Source organism: Periophthalmus magnuspinnatus, chromosome 10 (assembly GCF_009829125.3).
Source record: "Periophthalmus magnuspinnatus isolate fPerMag1 chromosome 10, fPerMag1.2.pri, whole genome shotgun sequence".
Lineage (NCBI taxonomy): Eukaryota > Metazoa > Chordata > Actinopteri > Gobiiformes > Gobiidae > Periophthalmus > Periophthalmus magnuspinnatus.
Window position 1 is genome coordinate 18,892,651 of NC_047135.1, and position 20,996 is coordinate 18,913,646.

Here is a 20,996-nt window from a genome sequence, read left to right on the forward strand (position 1 = left end):
TCTGGGAGCACTCCCCACAGGACACCATGAGGGACACAGTCAAATGCCTTCTCTAGATCCACAAAGCACATGTGGACTGTTTGGGCAAACTCCCATGAGTCCTCGAGCACCCAAAGAAGAGTATAGAGCTGGTCCAGTCTTTAAAATAACATGAGACTAATTTCTAACTTATTTCATTATATCCTAAAAAATATCAAAATTTAAAAGGCTCAAATTCTTATTTATTTTTACATAACATTCAAACAGTGTTGGCCCGAGCTTTAAGCACAGACATAACTAGCTTCAGTGACATCTGCTATACAGAGTGTAGTTATTTAAGCACACACATGTAGCCAAAACCACACAAATCATCTTCTCACATTCTTTTAACACGCAAAACATACAAAATACAGAGCCACATCACTTCTGCATATTCACATTGTTACTGTACTTGCTTAAGCCATTCAAAACAGACATTTCCCTTATATAGAAATCCCTTACTAGAAAACCATCCCTTCTCTAACCTAAAAAGGAACAGTGACAAGGTCGAGTCAAATACTGTTTCATGTCCAGTTGATTGACTTTGAGGTTGGAATAGTGTCTGGAGAAAGGCTGAGGTAGAGAGGTCTGGGTGCATACCAATATTGAAAAAATGGAAAAGTAGTAATAGTATAGAAATATTTCTTGCAGCATTTGCTGGATCACCACAAGGTAAAAAAAAATTAAAAATGGGCTCACATTATATAGAGGCTGCTCAAGGTAGCCCGTGCACATTAAATATTATGCAAAATTTACAAAAAATACACCTAGAGTTGTATTTAGTTCATTCATGATGGTTTCAGTAATCCTCTTTACCTATGAGCCTCATCAAACATTCAAGCGTTTGATATTGCTGAGATTGTGATGTCATAGACACCCTTCAAAGTTTTTAAGTCCATAAATCATCAGCACACTCGTCTTAAGCATTCCTACTGTCAAATTCTGTTCATCACTGCTACATGCTTACATCAACATGTCCGGATATCATGTTTGTCAGTTACTTGTTACATTTTTTTTTTTGAGTACGTTGTGAAATTCTGTCCTTTTTAGAAGATTTTAAAATTAAAAAAAGGTACAAGAGCATGTTTAAAGGCCAATAATATAACGCATGCATAATATTCGTTCCTTAAAGGCCATGGTGATAGAAAGCTCCCAAAAGTTAATTTATTTAAAAATAAAATCATTAATATGCATACTGCTTCTTCTTTCACCCAGTAAGTTTATTTGCCCAGTCTTTGACATTGTGGTGATCCAGTGGATACCCCAAACAAGTATTTATAGTACTACAGTAGAGGTATTGACTTTAATCCTGAGGAGTGTGTAGAAAATGCTTATTTTGGAAATCCCATGAAAGCAAATTTATTCACCACGAGTTAGACTAATGTGCCTAGGTCTAAAAGAAGTATAAAAGTGTCCCATGTGTAACAGTAGAAAGCAGGCTGGTAAACTGTAGGAAGGTGTAGAGTTATCCATAGTGATGTGTCTGTGGTCCATGCTGGAGTTTGTGAAGGCACAGCAGCAGAGCCAGTCCTTCAGGATATGATTACTGTAATAGAATGAAAAGAATAGAGTTCAGGATAATATCTGATAGTACTTCCTAAGCCCTGTTCTAAACAACTCACAAGTACCCTGCACTTAAAATGCAACTAAACACCACTCTTTTCCACTCCTAAACTGTGAATATGGTGTTATAATACCACAATCTACTGCTTACCCGCAGACCCCTACCCCTCTCTTTACTCCTCTAGGTACTGCTCACTTTAGCCACTCTATTTGAAATGTGGCTACGGGGGAACGTTAGGTGTTTAGTCCCACTTTAACTGTAATTTTCATTCATCCGGTAGCTATTTGAGTAACTTATAACATTATCAATGAGAAGTTTTCAAACTTCATATTCACACTTTAGTTCCTACTTGAGCAATTTATTTTAGAGTAACAACACAGTCACTACTGAGAGCTAACAGATGGCTGGATTCAAAGGTAGCACAAACAAAAGCCATGCGTTAGCTTGAGTGTCATAGCTAGTAAGTTGTAGCTGATTTTTTCATTGAGCCCAGGGTTGGTTGTCACATAGGATAAAAACGACAGCTTTTTAGAGGCTATATTCTTCGACAGAGAATGGATTCCTCCATTGTGCACCTCAAGACAAAGTCAAACTCACATGGCTCATGTTGTCACCATTAACTATTATTATCTTTTATGAATGTAAATGTTCTGATGAGCAATTCATTCTAGTAAAAAAAGAGGTGGCTTCTAAGCATTCAATTGTTTCCCACTGAATGAAGAATAGACTTTAAAGCAGCTCTGCTTGTGTACAAGTCTCTAAATGGCCTAGGTCCAAAGTACATCTCCGACATGTTAGTGCCATATGAACCATCTCGCACACTGAGGACTTTAGGGACCGGCCTCCTGCTGGTGCCCAGAGTCAGGACTAAACATGGGGAATCAGCATTTAAGTTTTATGCAGCTAAAACCTGGAACAGTCTTCCTGAAGATGTGAGACAGGCCTCTACTTTGACAATGTTTAAATCCAGGCTCAAAACGGTTCTGTTCAGCTGTGCATAGGACTGAAAGGTTTTTATTCTGCACTCTTCTCTTTTCATGGTAAATTTATGATGATTATTTGTGATTATTAATGTTTTAATTTGGGTGATTTTAATGTCTTTCTTATTCTGTTAAGCACTTTGAATTACCTTGTGTACGAATTGTGCTATAGAAATAAACTTGCCTTGCCTTGAATGCACTACAGTACAGGCAGGTAGAAAAATCAGAAAAGACTTAGTACCTTGAGTAGAACTACTGCATTTGCATCCTAAGAAGGCGCCGCTTTTCCTGAGAGGTAAAAAGTAAAAAATTGTCTTTGAGTGTGACCAACATGACACCAACATACCTAGAAACTGTAGTTTCATGCTATCAGTGTTACTAAGACACATTGTTTGTCTAAAAGACTTTTATTAATATCAGGGACGGAATCTACATACACACGTGGACAAAATTGTTGGTACCCGTCCATTAATGAAAGAAAAACTCACAATGGTCACAGAAATAACTTGAATCTGACAAAAGTAATAAATCAAATTCTATGAAACTTAACCAATGAAAGTCAGACATTGCTTTTCAACCATGCTTCAACAGAATTATATATATAATAAACTCATGAAACAGGCCTGGGCAAAAATGATGGTACCCTTAACTTAATATTTTGTTGCACAACCTTTTGAGGTAATCACTGCAATCACACGTTTCCTGTAACTGTCAATGAGACTTCTGCTCCTCTCAGCAGGTATTTTGGCCCACTCCTCATGAGCAAACTGCTCCAGCTGTCTCAGGTTTGAAGGGTGCCTTTTCCAGGTGGGATGTTTCAGCTTCTTCCAAAGATGCTCAATAGGATTTAGGTCAGGGCTCATAGAAGGCCACTTTACAATAGTCCAATGTTTTCCTCTTAGCCATTTTTGGGTATTTTAGCTGTGTGTTTTGGGTATAATAAGTCCATGTTGCAAGACCCATGACCTGCGACTGAGACCAACCTTTCTGACACTGGCCAGCACATTTCTCTCTAGAATCCCTTCATAGTTTAGAGCTGGTGTGCCTTGGCAAAAAGTTCCATTTTTGTCTCATCTGTCCATAGGAAATTCTCTCAGAAGCTTTATCGATTGTCAACATGTAGTTTGGCAAATTCCAACCTGGCTTTTTCATTATTTGTTTTCAACAATAGTGTTGTCCTTGGTCGTCCCCCAGTAAGTCCACTTTGGCTCCAACTGTGACGGATGGTGCAATCTGGCGCTGATGTTCCTTGAGCTTCAAGTTCACCTTTAATATCTTTAGGAGTTTTTGTACCATTCGTATTATCCGTTTCTTTGATTTGTCATCAATTTTCCTCCTGCGGCCAGGTCCGGGGAAGTTGGCTACAGTCCCATGGATCTTAAATTTCTGAATAATATGTGCAACTGTAGTCACAGGAACATCAAGCTGCTTGGAGATGGTCTTAAAGCCTTAACCTTTAACATGCTTGTCTATAATTGTCTCTCCTAAGACAACCCTTTCCTTTGCTTCCTCTGGTCAATGTTGAGTGTGGTACACACCACGTCACCGAACAGCACAGTGACGACCTGTAACCCTGTATAGGCCCACTGACTGATTACAAGATTGTAGACACCTGTGATGCTAATTAGTGGACACACCTTGTATTAACATCTCCCTTTGGTCACATTATTTTCAGTCTTCTCTAGGGGTAGCATCAGTTTTGTCCAGACCTATTTCATGACTTTATTTTCTTAAGTATTTCTGTTGAAGCATGGTTGAAAAGCAATGTCTGACATTCATTGGTTAAATTTCATAGAAATTTTATTTATTATTACTTTTGTTAGATTCAAGTTATTTCTGTGACCATTATGAGTTTTTCTTTCATTGACCAAAGGGTACCAACAATTTTGTCCATGTGTGTAAACCTTTCATGCTGCTTGGGGCTAATGTGAAGATTAGATTGACATACAAAATAAAAGCTTCATTGAAAACTTATCCACTGTCCCACTCAGTCTTCTCTCAATCATGGAACAGTTGGACTGAAAATCTGACATGGATTATGGTCTATACCACAACAATAACTGAATGTTATAATTCAAAAAGGGTGCACATCCTGTTGATTCTAGTGAGTGATTTACCTGGGAGGAAGAGTCATCATCATCATCATCTGGAGCTGGGATTATTCTTCCGGTCATTGGACCCACACCGAGCACCTTCGGCCTGTGTTCTGATTTGGGTGCTCCTTCAAGAACTACAACAAAGTACTCTCTATTGGCAGCTGCTACAGTGTCCTTAGGCATTTGCACTGGTACATTCACAATTTCTACAACAGAGGCAGGTTCCACTGCAGCTGGTGCCTCCCCCACCACTGGGGCAGATTCTACTGCAGCTGGGGCCTCCTCCACCACTGGGACAGGTTCAACTGCAGCTGGGGCCTCCTCCACCACTGGGGCAGGTTCTACTGGTGCCTCCAGGACAGCAAGAGGTTCAACTGCAGCTGGGGCCTCCTCCACCACTGGGGCAGGTTCTACTGGTGCCTCCAGGACAGCAAGAGGTTCTACAGCTGATGGGGCCTCCTCCGCTGCAGGAGCAGGCTCTGCTGGGGCCTCCTCCGCTGCAGGAGCAGGCTCTGCTGGGGCCTCCTCCGCTGCAGGAGCAGGCTCTGCTGGGGCCTCCTCCGCTGCAGGAGCAGGCTCTGCTGGGGCCTCCTCCGCTGCAGGAGCAGGCTCTGCTGGGGCCTCCTCCGCTGCAGGAGCAGGCTCTGCTGGGGCCTCCTCCGCTGCAGGAGCAGGCTCTGCTGGGGCCTCCTCCGCTGCAGGAGCAGGCTCTGCTGGTGCCTCCTCCGCTGCAGGAGCAGGCTCTGCTGGTGCCTCCTCCGCTGCAGGAGCAGGCTCTGCTGGTGCCTCCTCCGCTGCAGGAGCAGGCTCTACTGGTGCCTCCTCCGCTGCAGGAGCAGGCTCTACTGGTGCCTCCTCCGCTGCAGGAGCAGGTTCTACTGGTGCCTCCTCCACTGCAGGAGCAGGTTTTATTGATGCCTCCTCCACTGCAGCAACAGGTTCTAGTATAGTCTCCTCCACTGGAGTAACAGGTTCCATTGGTGTCTCTTCCACTGCAGGAGCCGGTTCAACTTGTGCCTCTTCCACTGCAGCAACAGGTTCTACTGGAGTTGGGGACCCTTCTGCAGCAGGTTCTATTGGTGCTTCCTCTGCCACAGGGGCAAGTTCTACTGCAGCTGATGCTTCTTCCAGCACAGTGGCAGGTTCTTCTGCAGCTGGGGCCTCTTGACTTTGCTTGGGTAGAACCTCGGGGGGAAGTGTAAGGGCCTCTTGTACCTCATGTAATTTGGTCCCCTCCATGGTAGAGGCTGCTGCCAGCACCACTGCAACAGAAAATCCAGCCACCCAAAGATCAATACAGGTGTTGCAGAAGAACACTTGAGCTTCAGGATTACAAGTGTTGCCTGGAACGTACTGAGTGTGGAGGTCATGTTCAAGAGCAAACTCAAGACTAAAGGTAAAATCATAGTCAGTGCCACTACGTTGTGCTTACAGTAGTCTGCTTGATGATATATTTTATATCATTAAGGGTTCTTTTGGGTTATGTTAGCCATTTGTGCATTAAAGCTTTGCTTAATCATTGTAATCTCGCTTAGCAAAGCATCAGTTGGGAAGCAATAAATGTTTAGCGTGTGCGCAAATCTAAATTCAGACAAAATTTAGTAAAGCAAAAACTTTATTTGATGGCTGTTGCAAATTGTTAACAGAATTGTATTGTTGATCACTTTCAAGCAAAATGGGACTAAAGGCAGGCTTAGAATTTAGCATTACGGGTAATCACACAAATTGTTTACAATGCTCAAAATTACATGAATAATGAAAATAAATATTTCAATGGTGTTTAGCTTCAGCTTGACATGACAACACACAGAATGAGTAAAATTGGTACAGTCTCAGGCAACAATTCAAAGACTAGCAAAGTCCATCTGTCTGCCACAGGGTCATAGCTAAATAGCACATTGAAGGGTTGAATGTTAAAATGCAATTTGTGCGATCTGCAAATGATGTGTTTTATCTGAGATATTACACCTGAGGAGTTACAGGGGCAAAATTAAATTCAAGTAGCTTAGTTTACAACAAGTGTATGCCAGCAGACACTACAGACATCACACACACTCCAATTCACAGCAGAAATATCCCAAAACATCACAGTGAGATTTGTGCCCCGAAATTTAAAAGTTACAAGAAATCTGAAAAGACAGAAAAGAATGCCCTGAAAGGTGTGTGTTTTACGGAAACATGTTGCTGCCAGCTCAGTATAAATTCATTTTTAATGGTGTGGTACATAGAGATAAAAAAAAAACAAAAAACTTTTAAAAATAAAAAATTCTGTCTGCATCTCGTAAAACCATACAAAAGTTGATAAAACATACTTGTGAATTAGTAATATGAAAAATTGACATTTGACATTAAATTGTTAGGAGGGCTTACAATGAGGCCTGTGATTTTGCAAGTTCTCCCACTTAGAAATCATGGAGGGGTTTAAAAATTTTCATTTTAGGTGCATGTCCACTGTAAGACATAATTCACATAAATCACATTGTATGATTTTTTTAAATAATTTATTTGTATGTTACTGCTGTATTTGAACACCTGAGAAAATCAATGTTAATATTTGGTACAGTGGCCTTTGTTTTGAATTACAGAGGTCAAAGTTTTTCATGAGGTTTGCACACACTGCAGGAGGGATGGTGGCCCATTCCTCCACACAGATCTTCTCTAGATCAGTCAGGTTTCTGGGCTGTCATTGAGAAACACAGAGTTTGAGCTCCCTCCAAAGATTTTCTATTGGGTTTAGGTCTGGAGATTGGCTAGGCCACTCCAGAACCTTGATATGCTTCTTACAGAGCCACTCCTTGGTTATCCTGGCTGTGTGCTTCGGGTCATTGTCATGTTGGAAGACCCAGCCACGACCCATCTTCAATGCTCTAACTGAGGAAAGGAGGTTCTTCCCCAAAATCTCGCAATACATGGCACCAGTCATCCTCTCCTTAATACAGTGCAGTCGTCCGGTCCCATGTGCAGAAAAACACCCCCAAAGCATGATGTTTCCACCCCCATGCTTCACAGTAGGGATGGTGTTCATTGGATGGTACTCATCATTCTTTTTCCTCCAAACACGGCAAGTGGAATTAAGACCAAAAATTCTATTTTGGTCTCATCTGATCACATGACTTTCTCCCATGACTCCTCTGGATCATCTAAATGGTCATTGGCAAACTTAAGACAGGCCTGGACATGTGCTGGTTTAAGCAGGGGAACCTTCCGTGCAATGCATGATTTTAAACCATGACGTCTTAGTGTATTACTAACAGTAACCTTGGAAACGGTGGTCCCAGCTTTTTTCAGGTCATTGACCACCTCCTCCCGTGTAGTTCTGGGTTGATTCCTCACCTTTCTTAGGATCATTGCGACCCCAAGAGGTGAGATCTTGCATGGAGCCCCAGTCCGAGGGAGATTGACAGTCATGTTTAGCTTCTTCCATTTTCTAATAATTGCTCCAACAGTGGATCTTTTTTCACCAAGCTTCTTGGCAATTGCCCCGAAGCCCTTTCCAGCCTTGTGGAGGTCTACAATTTTGTCTCTTGTGCATGTTGACAGTTCTTTGGTCTTGGCCATGTTAGTAGTTGGAGTCTTACTGATTGTATGGGGTGGACAGGGGTCTTTATGCAGCTAACAACCTCAAACAGGTGCTTCTTATTTAAGATAATAAGTGGAGTGGAGGTGGACTTTTTAAAGGTGGACTAACAGGTTTTTGAGGGTCAGAATTCTAGCTGATAGACAGGTGTTCAAATGCTTATTTGCAGGAGTAACATACAAATAAATTATTTTTTTAAAATCATACAATGTGATTTCCAGATTTTTTTTTTTAGATTATGTCTCTCACAGTGGACATGCACCTAAGAAGTCATGGAGGGGTCTGAAATTTTCATCTAAGTGGGAGAACTTGCAAAATCACAGGGTTCAAATTCTCTGTATATTGCACAGAATTGGCTCTGTGGGCAATGGTAGCCGGTTAGTTCCAATCAGACTGCTCGACCATTTCCGGCATAATGCAATGTCTGAGGTTTGACAAGTTGCGCTAAAATCAGATCAGGCAGTAGATAAAGATGTGGGTGAATGTTACTGACAATGTGCTGAACACTTCACAAATGGGGGAAAATGTCATGATGGACACGTCTGCGTTTACAACGGTACGTTAATAGGCCTGGTTTTAGAGCCTAAAAAAGATTTAAATAATGCCACTAAAATAATCTACACCTAAAAATAATTGGGTCATCCTTGCAACAAATTTAATTTTGTTATGTCACAGTTAACATTAACATTAGTTCTCATTAGGAATAGCACAGAAAGACAAATTACCCTTCTAAATGCAGAAGTGTCCTTTGGTAATGTTTTCCTCACATTCATAAAAAGCGTTTAACATGTTGTTAAACATGCAGTGACATCTACCCGCAGCTCCCTGTCCACTGCCTGATCTGTCAATATTTATGGATTTTAGCACAACTCTGCACAAACCTCATTGGGATTACATTACACCAGAAATTGACGGGCAGAGGCACAGTCGCCTCTGATTGGAACTAGCCAGCTACCACTGTGCACATAGCCAATTGATTCTTGTGAGCTTTAAGCCATGTTACAATGTTGTTACGTCCTACAAAACATTCCTGTACTTGTGTTTTGTTTCATTCACACATGTTTGAGTAATCCTTTATTATTAGTCTGTCTACATCTGAAAAGCTCGAAATGCTGACCCCTTTTACCTTTTGTTTAGTAGAGATTGGCAATTCCAGTACTGAAATTATCCAAATGATTGTAGTGAAGATATATGGAGTTTTAAAACATAGTGCAGTGCTTCCTGTATTACCACATGACATCACAAATTGGGACAGAGTGTTTTCCGTTTAAGAGAAGAACTCAGCCTAAATATGCAGGGTTTGTGTGTTTAGCATGTGTGAATGAAACAAAACACAATTTCAGGTATGTTTTTGATGAGGAAACATCATTATAACATAGATCAAAAAAGGTGTAATATAGGCCCTTTAACATGTGACACTGTTTGAACCTTACACAGCTGGCAACTTTGCATGACCGTAAGTAGCAGCAAAACCGGGAGACTCCAAATCCATAAATACTCTACTTTCCCAAAGACAATTTCCCCTTAAGAGTCTACTTGTAGACAGAATTACAATAGCCTAATAGCCTAGCCACTGGGCTGAATAGTGTACAGATTTTGGGGCTGGTGACGATGGATGCATGTGTGTGCGAGCTCAGGCCTCCTCCTCACATGTGCTCGTACCGTTCACTTCAGGTTCGTCAGTGACTGCTGCCATCTCGGCCACCTTCTCCACAGACTCCGCTGCCTCCTCCATGGCCGCAGCCACTTTGGCTATTTCCTCCGCCACAGTCTCTACTTCCTGCGCCGCCGCCTCCACTTCCTGTGCCACAGTTTCCACTTCCTGCGCCACCTCTATGACTACCTCAGCCGCCTCTGCGACTACCTCCACCGCCAGCTCCTCTACAGCTCTCACTGCAGGAGCTTCCACCACTGCCTCCACTGCCTCTACTGCTGACTCCTCCTCCACTACTTCTGCTGCTGGCTTCTCCTCCACTGCAGCTACATCTTCAGCTTCTTCAGGAGCCTCTTCCTCAGCAGCCGCCTCCTCTTCCCCTGCAACACAAGAGCCACAGCACAAAGGTAGGCTTAGCACCATACTTTTTGACAATATAGCCTTAGGTTTACACACCCATAGTGTTCGGCTCCAACCAAATGAAGCAAATTAAGGCTAGCAGTTATAGCGGCTCATTTGGAGTCGAGTTCCATATTTCGAATTCTGGGTGAGTGTATCATGGCATGACAAGAGCCAATCAGGAGCGAGGTTGTTGAAGGTACTGTCAGGCTGTCAATCAAACCTGTTGCTAACGGTAGTTGGATCAACCTTGGGGTTTCATTATTTTGTCTTTAGAGCCAAAATAATGAAACAATGAAATGTTTTTGCATGCCTTATCACTGATACATACACCTAAGGACACTTAATGATAATGTATGTGTGTAGAAAACAAGTAAAGCAACTAATATTTAAGTTAAGAAAATAAGGAGAAAAAAACAAAACAAAACACTACCAGCACTTTGAACATGAAATGGAAATGATCTCTGGGAGTATAGTGAAGTTAAAAGGACTTTTAAACACACAAACATTATGGATTACCATTTGGTGACATGGGGGGGTTAATGTAGGTTCTTCCCAACTCAAAATCTGCAGTTTGACAGCAAGGCACCAGGCCAAAAGAGAGACGCAATAACTGTCATAATATCAACTCTCACAATATATTTATTACAAGCCTGGATTGCGTTTTAGCAGAATCAGAGAAAAATGCATAGACCATGATCCTCCATTTCATGAAGCCACCAGGAAAAAGTTATTGGAAAATGACATTTTGATCAGTCCCAAGAGGAGCTCACTGCAGATGTGCTCAAAGCACTATATTGTTTTACTGTCATTTTCACAACCTTTCACCACATCATGTTTGGCTTACAACCTACTATATTGTAAAATAGGGCATTATTTGCTTTAATTACTCAAGATTGCATTACCTTCTTAGTCAGTACATCTTGCACCAATTACAGTTCATGTATCGGAATGATTGAGCCATGCGCTGTGTTAACACTTCCGCAGAGGAAGCAGTTGATTTTTAAACCCTCAGATGGCGCTACAGAATGCACCAACACCATATCAAGACAGTGTCAACAGTGTCTGAAATGTGTTACACAAACCTTGAGGTGTCATCTACCCATCGTTGGTACACACTATAGGACTATTGTATCAATTAGGACAGTGTTATGTCCTTGAAAATTACTACACTTCTAGAATGTTACAGATTCAGCAATAATAATTTATTAAACCATACAATGTCAACAACTAAAGACAACTGAAGGTCATGGCTCAGGGCAGCACTGCTAACACTATACCATAGGCCCATTAGTTACATTTGGAGACTCCAAAAAGGAAGTCTCCAAAATATTACCATTTTAATAAATACTTCTAACAGCACACCCTGTTGCACAGTGTAGGTTCCCCTCCATTTAATATAGTTACAGTAGCATACAGGGTTAGTACAAAGGTCCAGCAGGTTAGGCCGAGCACAGAGAAGAGGAGGAGGAGAAGAAAGAATCCAGCACTAGTTCACATAGGACCTTAACGTTAGCAGTGTTAGCAGCGTTAGCATTACACTGGAAAGAGTAGAGACAGAGTTAGAGGAGGAAGGGAGATGGAGTTATCAGGCATTCACAGGGGAGGATACAGGTGAAGGGAAGGACAAACGGTTGCCAAGTGCCTTTTTTATGTTAGTACCCTCCTCCCTTCGCCCTAATCTATGCCAACTGGCTTATACTCTACTTTTCTCTACACAGATTCCACTTAGTGTTAGAGAAAAACAAAGTATGAAGGTAAGCCGAAGCAGAGCTGGGCTGAGTGGGAACTAGGACTACTAGGGCTTCTTAAGGTAGCAATATGGGATATACAAAAATAAATGAGTCTAGTGCTATCTAATAGTAATGCATTAGTATCATATACCATGTTTCCAAATACAAAGTTACTTGTGTACAAGCCTATTTATTTCCTTCACTTGATCAAATCTAGCTCAGCTAACCAAGGTAAACTGATGTCATGTCTCTGGGCAAGACACTTCACCCACCGTGTGAGTGGATGACCGGTGGTGGTTAGATAGCACAGCCTCTGCCTCAGGGCAACTGTAGCTACAGGAGTAGCTTACCACCCACTGCACAGAGTGAATGAATAATTGCTACAGTAACACACTTTAAGAGAACTGCACATCACATCCGGTTTGTCAAGTTGTTGTGTTCCATTTGTGAATCACACTTTTACTCCCTCTTAAGAGACTTGATAATGGGGCAGAAACTGATGTCAGTGCAGCATTGTAACCACCTTTGTCATTTTTTGATTGTTGTTCTAGAATTTTATAAAGCCCACAAAACCCTTCAAGAATGGTCTCATCTGTGCAGCTCAGGCTATAGTCATGGGGTTACACACTGACCAGAAGTTGGATGGAACTCTCAACCTCTGCACTTGGAGACAAATGCTCTTACCACTGAGTCACTATTAGAAATTTTAATTTTAATTACAGCAGCCCCATCTATTAATTCACTGCCAGGTATAGGGAAAGGAGAAATAATTCACCAAAGCAACATCTAAAATTGTGCAGAAAAATGCGATCGAGAAATAATGCACTACTATTATTATTATGAAAGCATGAGCATGTAAAAATTAGTAGAGTGAGTGAATAAAGAAACACAGGGGTAGGCACAGGCAGGTCTGAGAGCAGTCGCGGTCATGTGACTCACCTTCTTCATCTCCACCTGCACAAAGAAACAGAGAGAGGACAATTAGCTTGAGCGAAGGCAAACTGGACAGAAAGAAACTACCGACTAATTTGCACTATAGTATCTGAAGAGCGTCTTCTTTAAAGGGTCTGTACCTAATTTCAAACCATGAGTCAGGAATATGCTTTGCTTAGAATCTATCTCTGAAAGAGATAGAGAATAGAGAATCAACTGTCTGGGATAGTGTCAGGCAGTTTCCCATGATTCTTAACATGCATGATTGGACAGTAAAAGTTGACCCTGTCAGCACTTTCTCAGGTAATAATTACGGCAATACAAAAGCCACTGTGTAAAATGAACAGATTGTATTTAACAGTTCTTTTTTTTTCTTATCTGTACGATGTAAAGAGGATTTATATTGACAAGAATGAATTATAATCTGGTACAGGCCCTTTAACATTGAGTCTTTAGTCATTTTTATCTTTATTTAACCAGGAAAGTTCCAGTTTGCCCTCCCCAGCATTGTAATTGGGCAAAGCTTTTTCAAAATCCGTAATATTTGGTTGGTGGTACATTGTTAACATCAGGTACACTCACGCACACTACATTTACATGCACAGAGAACTCCCAGTGCACTAAACATCCAAATTAGCATTAACGTTAAAACTTTACAGCTATAATTACTAATAAAAATTACTATCACACATATAACCACACTTTTGGTAGAATTGGATAATGGATAAGCAACATCGCATTTACATTGATGATTTGACTTTCAAAGGTGCTACTAAATGCGTTACTCCAAAGTTATTTTCTCTCCACAGCACAAATATACATTGAAGCTCATTTAAGTTTTATTTTCAATTCAACTTAGTGGGGAGGGTTAAAAGAAAGCAACATGTGCTCAGTGGAAAGGCATCATCGCTGCTGATCTAAAATGAGTGAGTACATGTCCAAACATGTCTAATATTTTCCTGGCCATTTGTTATTTTGTACAGTTGAACACCTCATAACACCATGTAAATCAGACCACGCCATTACATGCAGCCGGCCAAGTATGTATCTGCTTCTCATTGGAACTGAGATTCACAACACCTCAAATCATGGTTTGGGGTTTACATGCATTTAAATTGGACTAGGCCACTTATTCGGTTTTCCTGGCACGCATGTAAATATATACGACGGAGTATAAGGGTCACTTAAATTTAAAAAAAATATATGTGGGCGCTACGAGAATAAAGTCATAGCATTTCGACATTAAAGTCGTAATTTTACGAGAATAAAGTTGAAGCCAGAAAAAGTCGTAATATTACGAGAAAAAAGTCGTAATATTATGAGAGTAAAGTCGTATTTTTATGAGAATATAGGCTGCTGTGCGTGAATGAGTGACCAGTGCGTTATGAAGAATTGAGCATTTTGTTCAGATATAGCAATTTCTTCCAAATCTGTCTGGTTCCTCCGACTAAACAAACTCAAATGCTTGCAGTGTCCCTTCAAAGTACTTATACTAATAATAGTGTGGTGATGGTGGGCTAGACACAGTATTTCATCGTGCGTAAACCCCAGTTGAAAGTTTATCTGAACAAAATGCTCCAAATTCTCCATAACGTATAAAGCACTGGTCACTCATTCACATACAGCAGCCTATACTCTCATAAAAATATGACTTTATTCTCATAATATTATGACTTTTTTCTCGTAGCGCCCCACATAATTTTTTTTTATTTAAATGACACTTATACTCCGTCATAAACATAGAAGTCACAGAAGAACTCTCTAATGCAGAGCTTCTAAATCAGGCTCTGTTTGAAAGTGCTGTGCTGTAATAAGCCAGGGATTACCTACAACTATCCCACAATCCCCTGCTACTGTGGTCATCCACAGTTGAGTCACTACAAGTTACAAAAATATCCCTAAGAAGCATCGCCCTGATACAGTCCTTTAGTTTTGGCATGGGGAGTGCGTGAAGAAGCAGTAGAGACTGAGTGCCAGAGGGATCAGAGTGGCACGTGTGGCTAACACACAGATGTTAACTACAGCTAGCTCAGGCTCCTGCTAAGCCTCTGCGCAGTTACATGTGTGAATGCTGCATTTCAGTGGCCTGCTTTTCAAGTACTTTTACATTAAGGCTATAGCCATCCAGTCCTATATCACACAAAATTGCCTTTTGTGAGCTTTAAGCCAAAATGTCACATCATCAAAAACATAGTTGCATTTTGTTTCATTCACACATGATTGGGTAACCCTTTTTTATTAGTCTGTCTACATCCTCAAAGCTTAAAATGCTGTGTTCCACCTTATGATAATTTAAACTACTAGATTATGACAACAACTACATTTTACCTTTTGTTTTTAGTAGAGATTGTCAATTCCAGGTTTGAAATAATCCAAATAATTCTGTATGGATCTTAAAACACAGGAGAACTTCCTGTATTGCCACATGACATCACAAGTTGGAATGTTTTCTGTTTCAGAGAGGAACACAGCCTAAATATGCAGAATCTGTGTGTTAAACTCCGGTTATGTTTTTGATGAGAAAACAACATTATAACATAGATCAGAAAGCAGCGCAATATGGGTCCTTTAATTGGTCAAAAGAGTCTTAGTTGACCAAAAGTTCCATTAATCAACTAATTATTGTTGTAGAGTATATTCTAGTAGCTCAAGAGTTGGAAGAGGAATGAGGCTGGAGTTCTAATGCAGGAGAAGTTCATTTGCCAGGACTGAGCTGGCAGTGTGGGGCTGGCACAGCACAGAAAGAGATGCATGTTACGTGCATGAGATACCAAGTATGATAATAGAAATACTTCAGGTAGCACAACACGTTGACAAATATGGGTAATGATACATTTCCTCAGTTATATTTCCTTGAGTAACTTTTTTAAAGAAATTGTACTTTTCAAAGAACTTTTCTAGAAGCATACTTTTACTCCTACTTGAGTAATATTTTTTACTGAAGTAACAGTACACTTGAGTAAACATTTTGCTTACTCTTCCCATTGTGAGTTAGTCTACAAGCTTTATGTTGACAATATGAAATGATCTGAACATTTGTGTTTCTTTCACTGCTCCTTCAGATATGATTAAGTTTTTCTCATTTTTTGTGTCTATCCTTAGAAAATAGCAGATTTTGTCCTTAGCGTTTTGTCCTTCCAGTTACATTCACTTTAATTTACAAATCAGATCTTGAGTATTACTTTTTTACTCTAACTTGAGTATTGGGGATCCTGGAGTCTCATTTATAAAGTGTGCATACGGACAAAAATGTTACATTTGTGACGTTCCACTTTCACTTGCCAATCATGACACCAAATAAGTTCTATACAGACTTCAAAGATGTTTTGTTGGTCACATGAACATTGTACATTTTCTGCAAATAAACCTTCTTTAGATCATATTTTAAAAGCAAAACTTTTCCCAAATTCTCCATTGAAATGAAAGGCATTCCTGCTTAACCATACGTGCCACCACAAAGAAAGTGGAGTTTAGCTGCATTTATATCAAAAGTTGCAGTACATCTTCATAATGGTGAGGGCATACTCACTCTTGGGGGGCCAGGCACGGGGCTTCCACTCAGTCTTGGGGCGGGAGGCCATCTCGGTGATGCGGTCATTGAAGCGGGCGCTGTCCGAGGACACAGTGTTGTAGGCCTATACAGGAGGTCAAAGGTCAGGGGTCTGGTTTGTGTCTGTTAGCCTAACATGCATTTGGTTTAAACTCAAACATGGGTCAACAATATTAGGAGAGAGCTCCCCCTAGGCCCTGGTGTGGGTGAGTCGGCTGTAGTGTTGTTACGATACTAAATTTCAAACTCCATTTCAATATTCAGGAATAGATTCAATACTGAAAACCGGTTTTAATACCAGGATGATAATAAAAAACTCTTTAGATAACAGAATGCGATTTTCAACTTTAAATCGTAGTATTTTGTTTTATATTACCATGTGGCCTTTTATTTGTGTAATCTCTGACATCCAGAGTAGGTAAGATTGTGGTCCATGGGGGTTTGTGTTTCTGTACACGTCTATGTGGTCTTATACTTGTTCTGTTACAGCTAGATCATTCTAAATCCATTCAGGAAAGGTTCATTTCTGTCCTGTGAATGTAACTTTATTTTATTATAGATATCTGCTCAAATGAGGATCTAGTATTTATTGGTTAGCACTTTTAAAAGCAACTTGTAACGAGTTTAATTACAGCGCTACTTCAGAGTAAAAAGTAACCTGTATGTGTTACAATTAATAATTAACATAAGTAGCAGCTTTCTTGCAACACTGAAGCCTAATAAGTCAAACAGGGCACAGACTGTGGATCAGCTGAATGGTAAATAAAAAATCCATCCTGTGTTAGCATGCATTTTAGAATAATAGAAGCATGCACAACAAGTACTGGCACAAATCAGGTAGTGTCAGGGGTCATGGGCGGTGCTGCACTTACATAGGACACGGCTCCCACAAAGGCCCCTCCACAAAGCAGAGCGTAGACTATGTTTTCGCCTGAGCCTCCGCTAGGCAGAGAGGACATGGACCTGTGCTGGACACCTGAACGGACAGAGAGGACATAGATCAGAGGGGGCATGGGGACAGAGGAGACACAGGTCAGAGGGGAGTCAGAGGGGCCATGGGTAAATGGTAAATGTTCACATTTATATAGAGCCAACCTCTGGACCAGAGGGGAATCACTCTACCAACTGAGCTACTGCCGCCCAAGGGGATATGGGTCAGAGGGGAGATGGAACAGAGGGGGACATGGGACAGAAGTACATTTGTCATGATACTAATTGGCAGATGAAACAATAGTTTTGAGGTCAATAGTTATCATGGGTACTTTTTCTTTGTTCTAATAGGGAACATTTCCTTATATTTGATTAAATTGATGCTATTTGAGACAGTGTGTTGAAATACTAACTTTTCATTTGGCTATATGTTTATTATATTTTTTGGGCTACTCCTACTATAATGTTATTGTGTCCATGGAATAACATTGAACTGGACAGAGGGCACATAGGTCAGAAGGGACAGTGCACACATCATTGGCATAGTACAAATGCAAAAGCACTAATGTGAGAGCAAATATCAATAAACAGAGCTGTTTTGAGCCTGGATTATAAGTTAAACATTATCACAGTAGAGGCCTGTCTCACATCTTCAGGAAGACCGTTCCAGGCATAGATCTGAAACACTGATTTCGCCATGTTTAGTCTTGACTCTGGGCACCAGCAGGAGACCAGGACTGAACCGAGAGGCCAGTTCCCGAGAAGCGGGAATCAAGCCGGAATCATGTGGCACTCAAGCGGGACTGAACCAGGAGGCCAGTCCCCGAGAAGCCGGACTGATCCGGAAGGCCAGTCCCTGAGAAGCCGGACTGATCCGGAAGGCCAGTCCCTGAGAAGAGGGACTCAAGCGGGACTGAACCGGGAGCCCAGTCCCCGAGAAGAGGGACTCAAGCGGGACTGAACTGGGAGGCCAGTCCCCAAGAAGAGGGACTCAAGCGGGACTGAACCGGGAGGCCAGCCCCCGAAAAGAAGGACTATCAGCTGTGCAAAATGCTGTTTAGCTAGCACTAACCTAGCAATAGCAAAGTTTACACAAACAGGGATTCATACAAATCCAAACTAACACACACTACATTCAATAGTTTATTCCACAAGGAATGTTTATTACAATGCATACTTTCAGCTCAAGTTTGTCAAAGAAAGCAGCTTGGTTGTCTCAAATGTGTATGTAAGTTGCTCGTGTTTGCCCTCGGAGCTGTATCTTTTTTTCGACAGGCTATGCAAATTGTTAGCTCATCTTGTTTTTCAAAACCATAATAATTCCCAAAACCCAACCCGAATAATTCCCAAAAACCTTCTTGAGTGGAGGATATAAATGTGCTCTGTCATTGGGATCTAGATCCACTGCCTGCCCACTAGCCATGACGGTGACTGACGGTGGTGAAGAACCATCCCCAATTCAGAATAAGCACAAAAGCTAACAGGTTTCATTGCTATGATAGAGGGCCCCCTTGTGGACAAACACAGACCTAACAGACCTAACATCTAAACATTGTATGAGGCAGTCTGGTTTTGTAAAGGTGATTATCATTGTGTGCGATGATCACGATTATTGAAAAATACCACGAACGATTAATTGCAGACCTTTTTTATCGCAATTAATGATATTATCGGACATCGTCCCATCCCTAACTCAAGTGGGACTCAAGAGGGAGGTCATCCCTGAGAAGTGGGACTCAAGTAGGATTGAACCAGGAGACCAGTCCCTGAGAAGCGGTACGCCAGCGAGACGCCGGCGGGACGCCGGCGGGACGCCAGCGGGACGCCAGCGGGACGCCAGCGGGACGCCAGCGGGACGCCAGCGGGACGCCAGCGGGACGCCAGCGGGACGCCAGCGGGACGCCAGCGGGACGCCAGCGGGACGCCAGCGGGACGCCAGCGGGACGCCAGCGGGACGCCAGCGGGACGCCAGCGGGACGCCAGCGGGACGCCAGCGGGACGCCAGCGGGACGCCAGCGGGACGCCAGCGGGACGCCAGCGGGACGCCAGCGGGACGCCAGCGGGACGCCAGCAGTCCCTGATATCTTCAGAGTGTAAGAGTGTTGTCCACACGGTTCATATGCCACTAACATGTGAGAGATATACTTTGGAGAGACTTGTACACAAGCAGCTTGGAAATCTATTCCCTGAGCCACAAGAAGCCTCATGCCTGTTCACAAAAAGCTTGCAGTAGAATATGCTCATGCAGCACACACACTCCTGATAAAATATAGTGTGAACTAAAACATTCATCAAGCATCAAGGCAAAGGCTCTGTTTGACCAGGAGTGTCAGGCTGGGTAACCACACTTTTAAAAGTCCTCATTTGGACTCTTGAGGAGTTGTGTCATATGCTGGTTTGGGAATTTATTGGTGACAGCAGCACTGAGGGACAGAGAGGAACATAAGAGGCACAGCTCCTGTCAGTGACCAAGCTGTTGAAGAGTTACCCAAGTGGACACAGCTGAGATAGTTAACTAAAGTGAGTAAACTTGGGGGAAGTGGTCTCAGGGCTCAGGACAAACATTCCAGGGCAAGGGACAGGAGAGAGGACAGAGGAAGGACATAGCACATGGTCTATAGGTCCCGTACGTAGGCCTAAAGCACCACGTGACGCACAGAGGCGACCATGTTTGCGTGATTATGTGCACACAAACTTGTGAAGGTCAAATCCGGGGACAGGTCGGTCTCTAAGCGGGTCTGAACCGGAGAAAATCCGTGGACCAGACTGTACCAGGGTAGGCGCTTCACTGCCCACTGCAACTTGTGCACACGTGGACACTGTGCCAACTGTGTCCCAAACCCTCACACCACATTCCCCAGCGTCACTCAAACAAACTAGTGAAAAGTATCCGTGCATCAGTTCAGGCAGGTGTCTCTGCCCCGGACAACAGGCTCTCCTCCCCGGCTCTGTTCCGTCTCCTGACTGCTCCACATGTCCGAGAACACAGTGTACTCTACCGCAGGCACGGGACATACGCACCGTGACACACACACAGATACACACACAGCCTCACACAGACTTACCGGGTCGGGGTAAGCTGTAGGCAGCCCTCCGCGCCACGGGCCCGCACCTCTGCCACGCCGTTCTGCAGGAAAACATCACTTGTATCCGTGCCGCGCTGTGTTCGACCTGGGTCTGAGCTGGAGCGAAGCGATCACAGGGGAATGAGCTTCTCTCCGCCGCGTGCAGGGGGCTGGAGCTGAGTGCCTCTTGCGTAACCGCGCAGCTCTGTCACTGCACGCCCCCACGTGTCTGGCTCCTGCTCTGCTTATTTACCCACGAGTAAACGGGATGAGACGATCCGTGTGTCATATATATATATATATATATATATATATATATATATATATATATATATATATATATATATATATATATATATATATATATATATATATATATATATATATATATATATATATTATTTATTTATATTTTTAATTGGTTCCAGATTTCGGTGGGCACTCTCAAATAAGAGATACTATTCTATTGAGCCTATTGTTTCTTCTGTTAAGTTGCA

General features: G+C 42.2%; 1 protein-coding gene across 1 annotated transcript; it reads right to left on the reverse strand.

Moving 5' to 3' along the window:
- Positions 1 to 1,250: 1,250 nt before the first annotated feature.
- On the reverse strand, positions 1,251 to 20,594 carry mgarpa (mitochondria localized glutamic acid rich protein a). The gene is made up of 9 exons (XM_055224679.1): positions 20,500 to 20,594; positions 17,377 to 17,480; positions 16,484 to 16,589; positions 12,910 to 12,975; positions 9,898 to 10,269; positions 5,027 to 5,920; positions 4,680 to 4,996; positions 2,804 to 2,850; positions 1,251 to 1,564 (listed from the first exon to the last, which is right to left on the reverse strand). The coding sequence occupies exons 1-8, from the start codon at positions 20,573 to 20,575 to the stop codon at positions 2,815 to 2,817; spliced, it is 1,971 nt and encodes a 656-aa protein (XP_055080654.1). The 5' UTR covers positions 20,576 to 20,594; the 3' UTR covers positions 1,251 to 1,564; positions 2,804 to 2,814.
- Between the last annotated feature and the right edge of the window lie 402 nt (positions 20,595 to 20,996).

Coding starts and splice junctions, on each gene's coding strand:
- mgarpa (XM_055224679.1), bottom strand. CDS start 20,575: ATGTTTTCCTGCAGAACGGCGTGGCAGAGGTGCGGGCCCGTGGCGCGG. Junction 10,270..12,909: donor CTGCCTGTGCCTACCCCTGT/GTTTCTTTATTC, acceptor CTTGTGTTGCAG/GGGAAGAGGAGGCGGCTGCT. Junction 2,851..4,679: donor ATGATGACTCTTCCTCCCAG/GTAAATCACTCA, acceptor TTTACCTCTCAG/GAAAAGCGGCGCCTTCTTAG.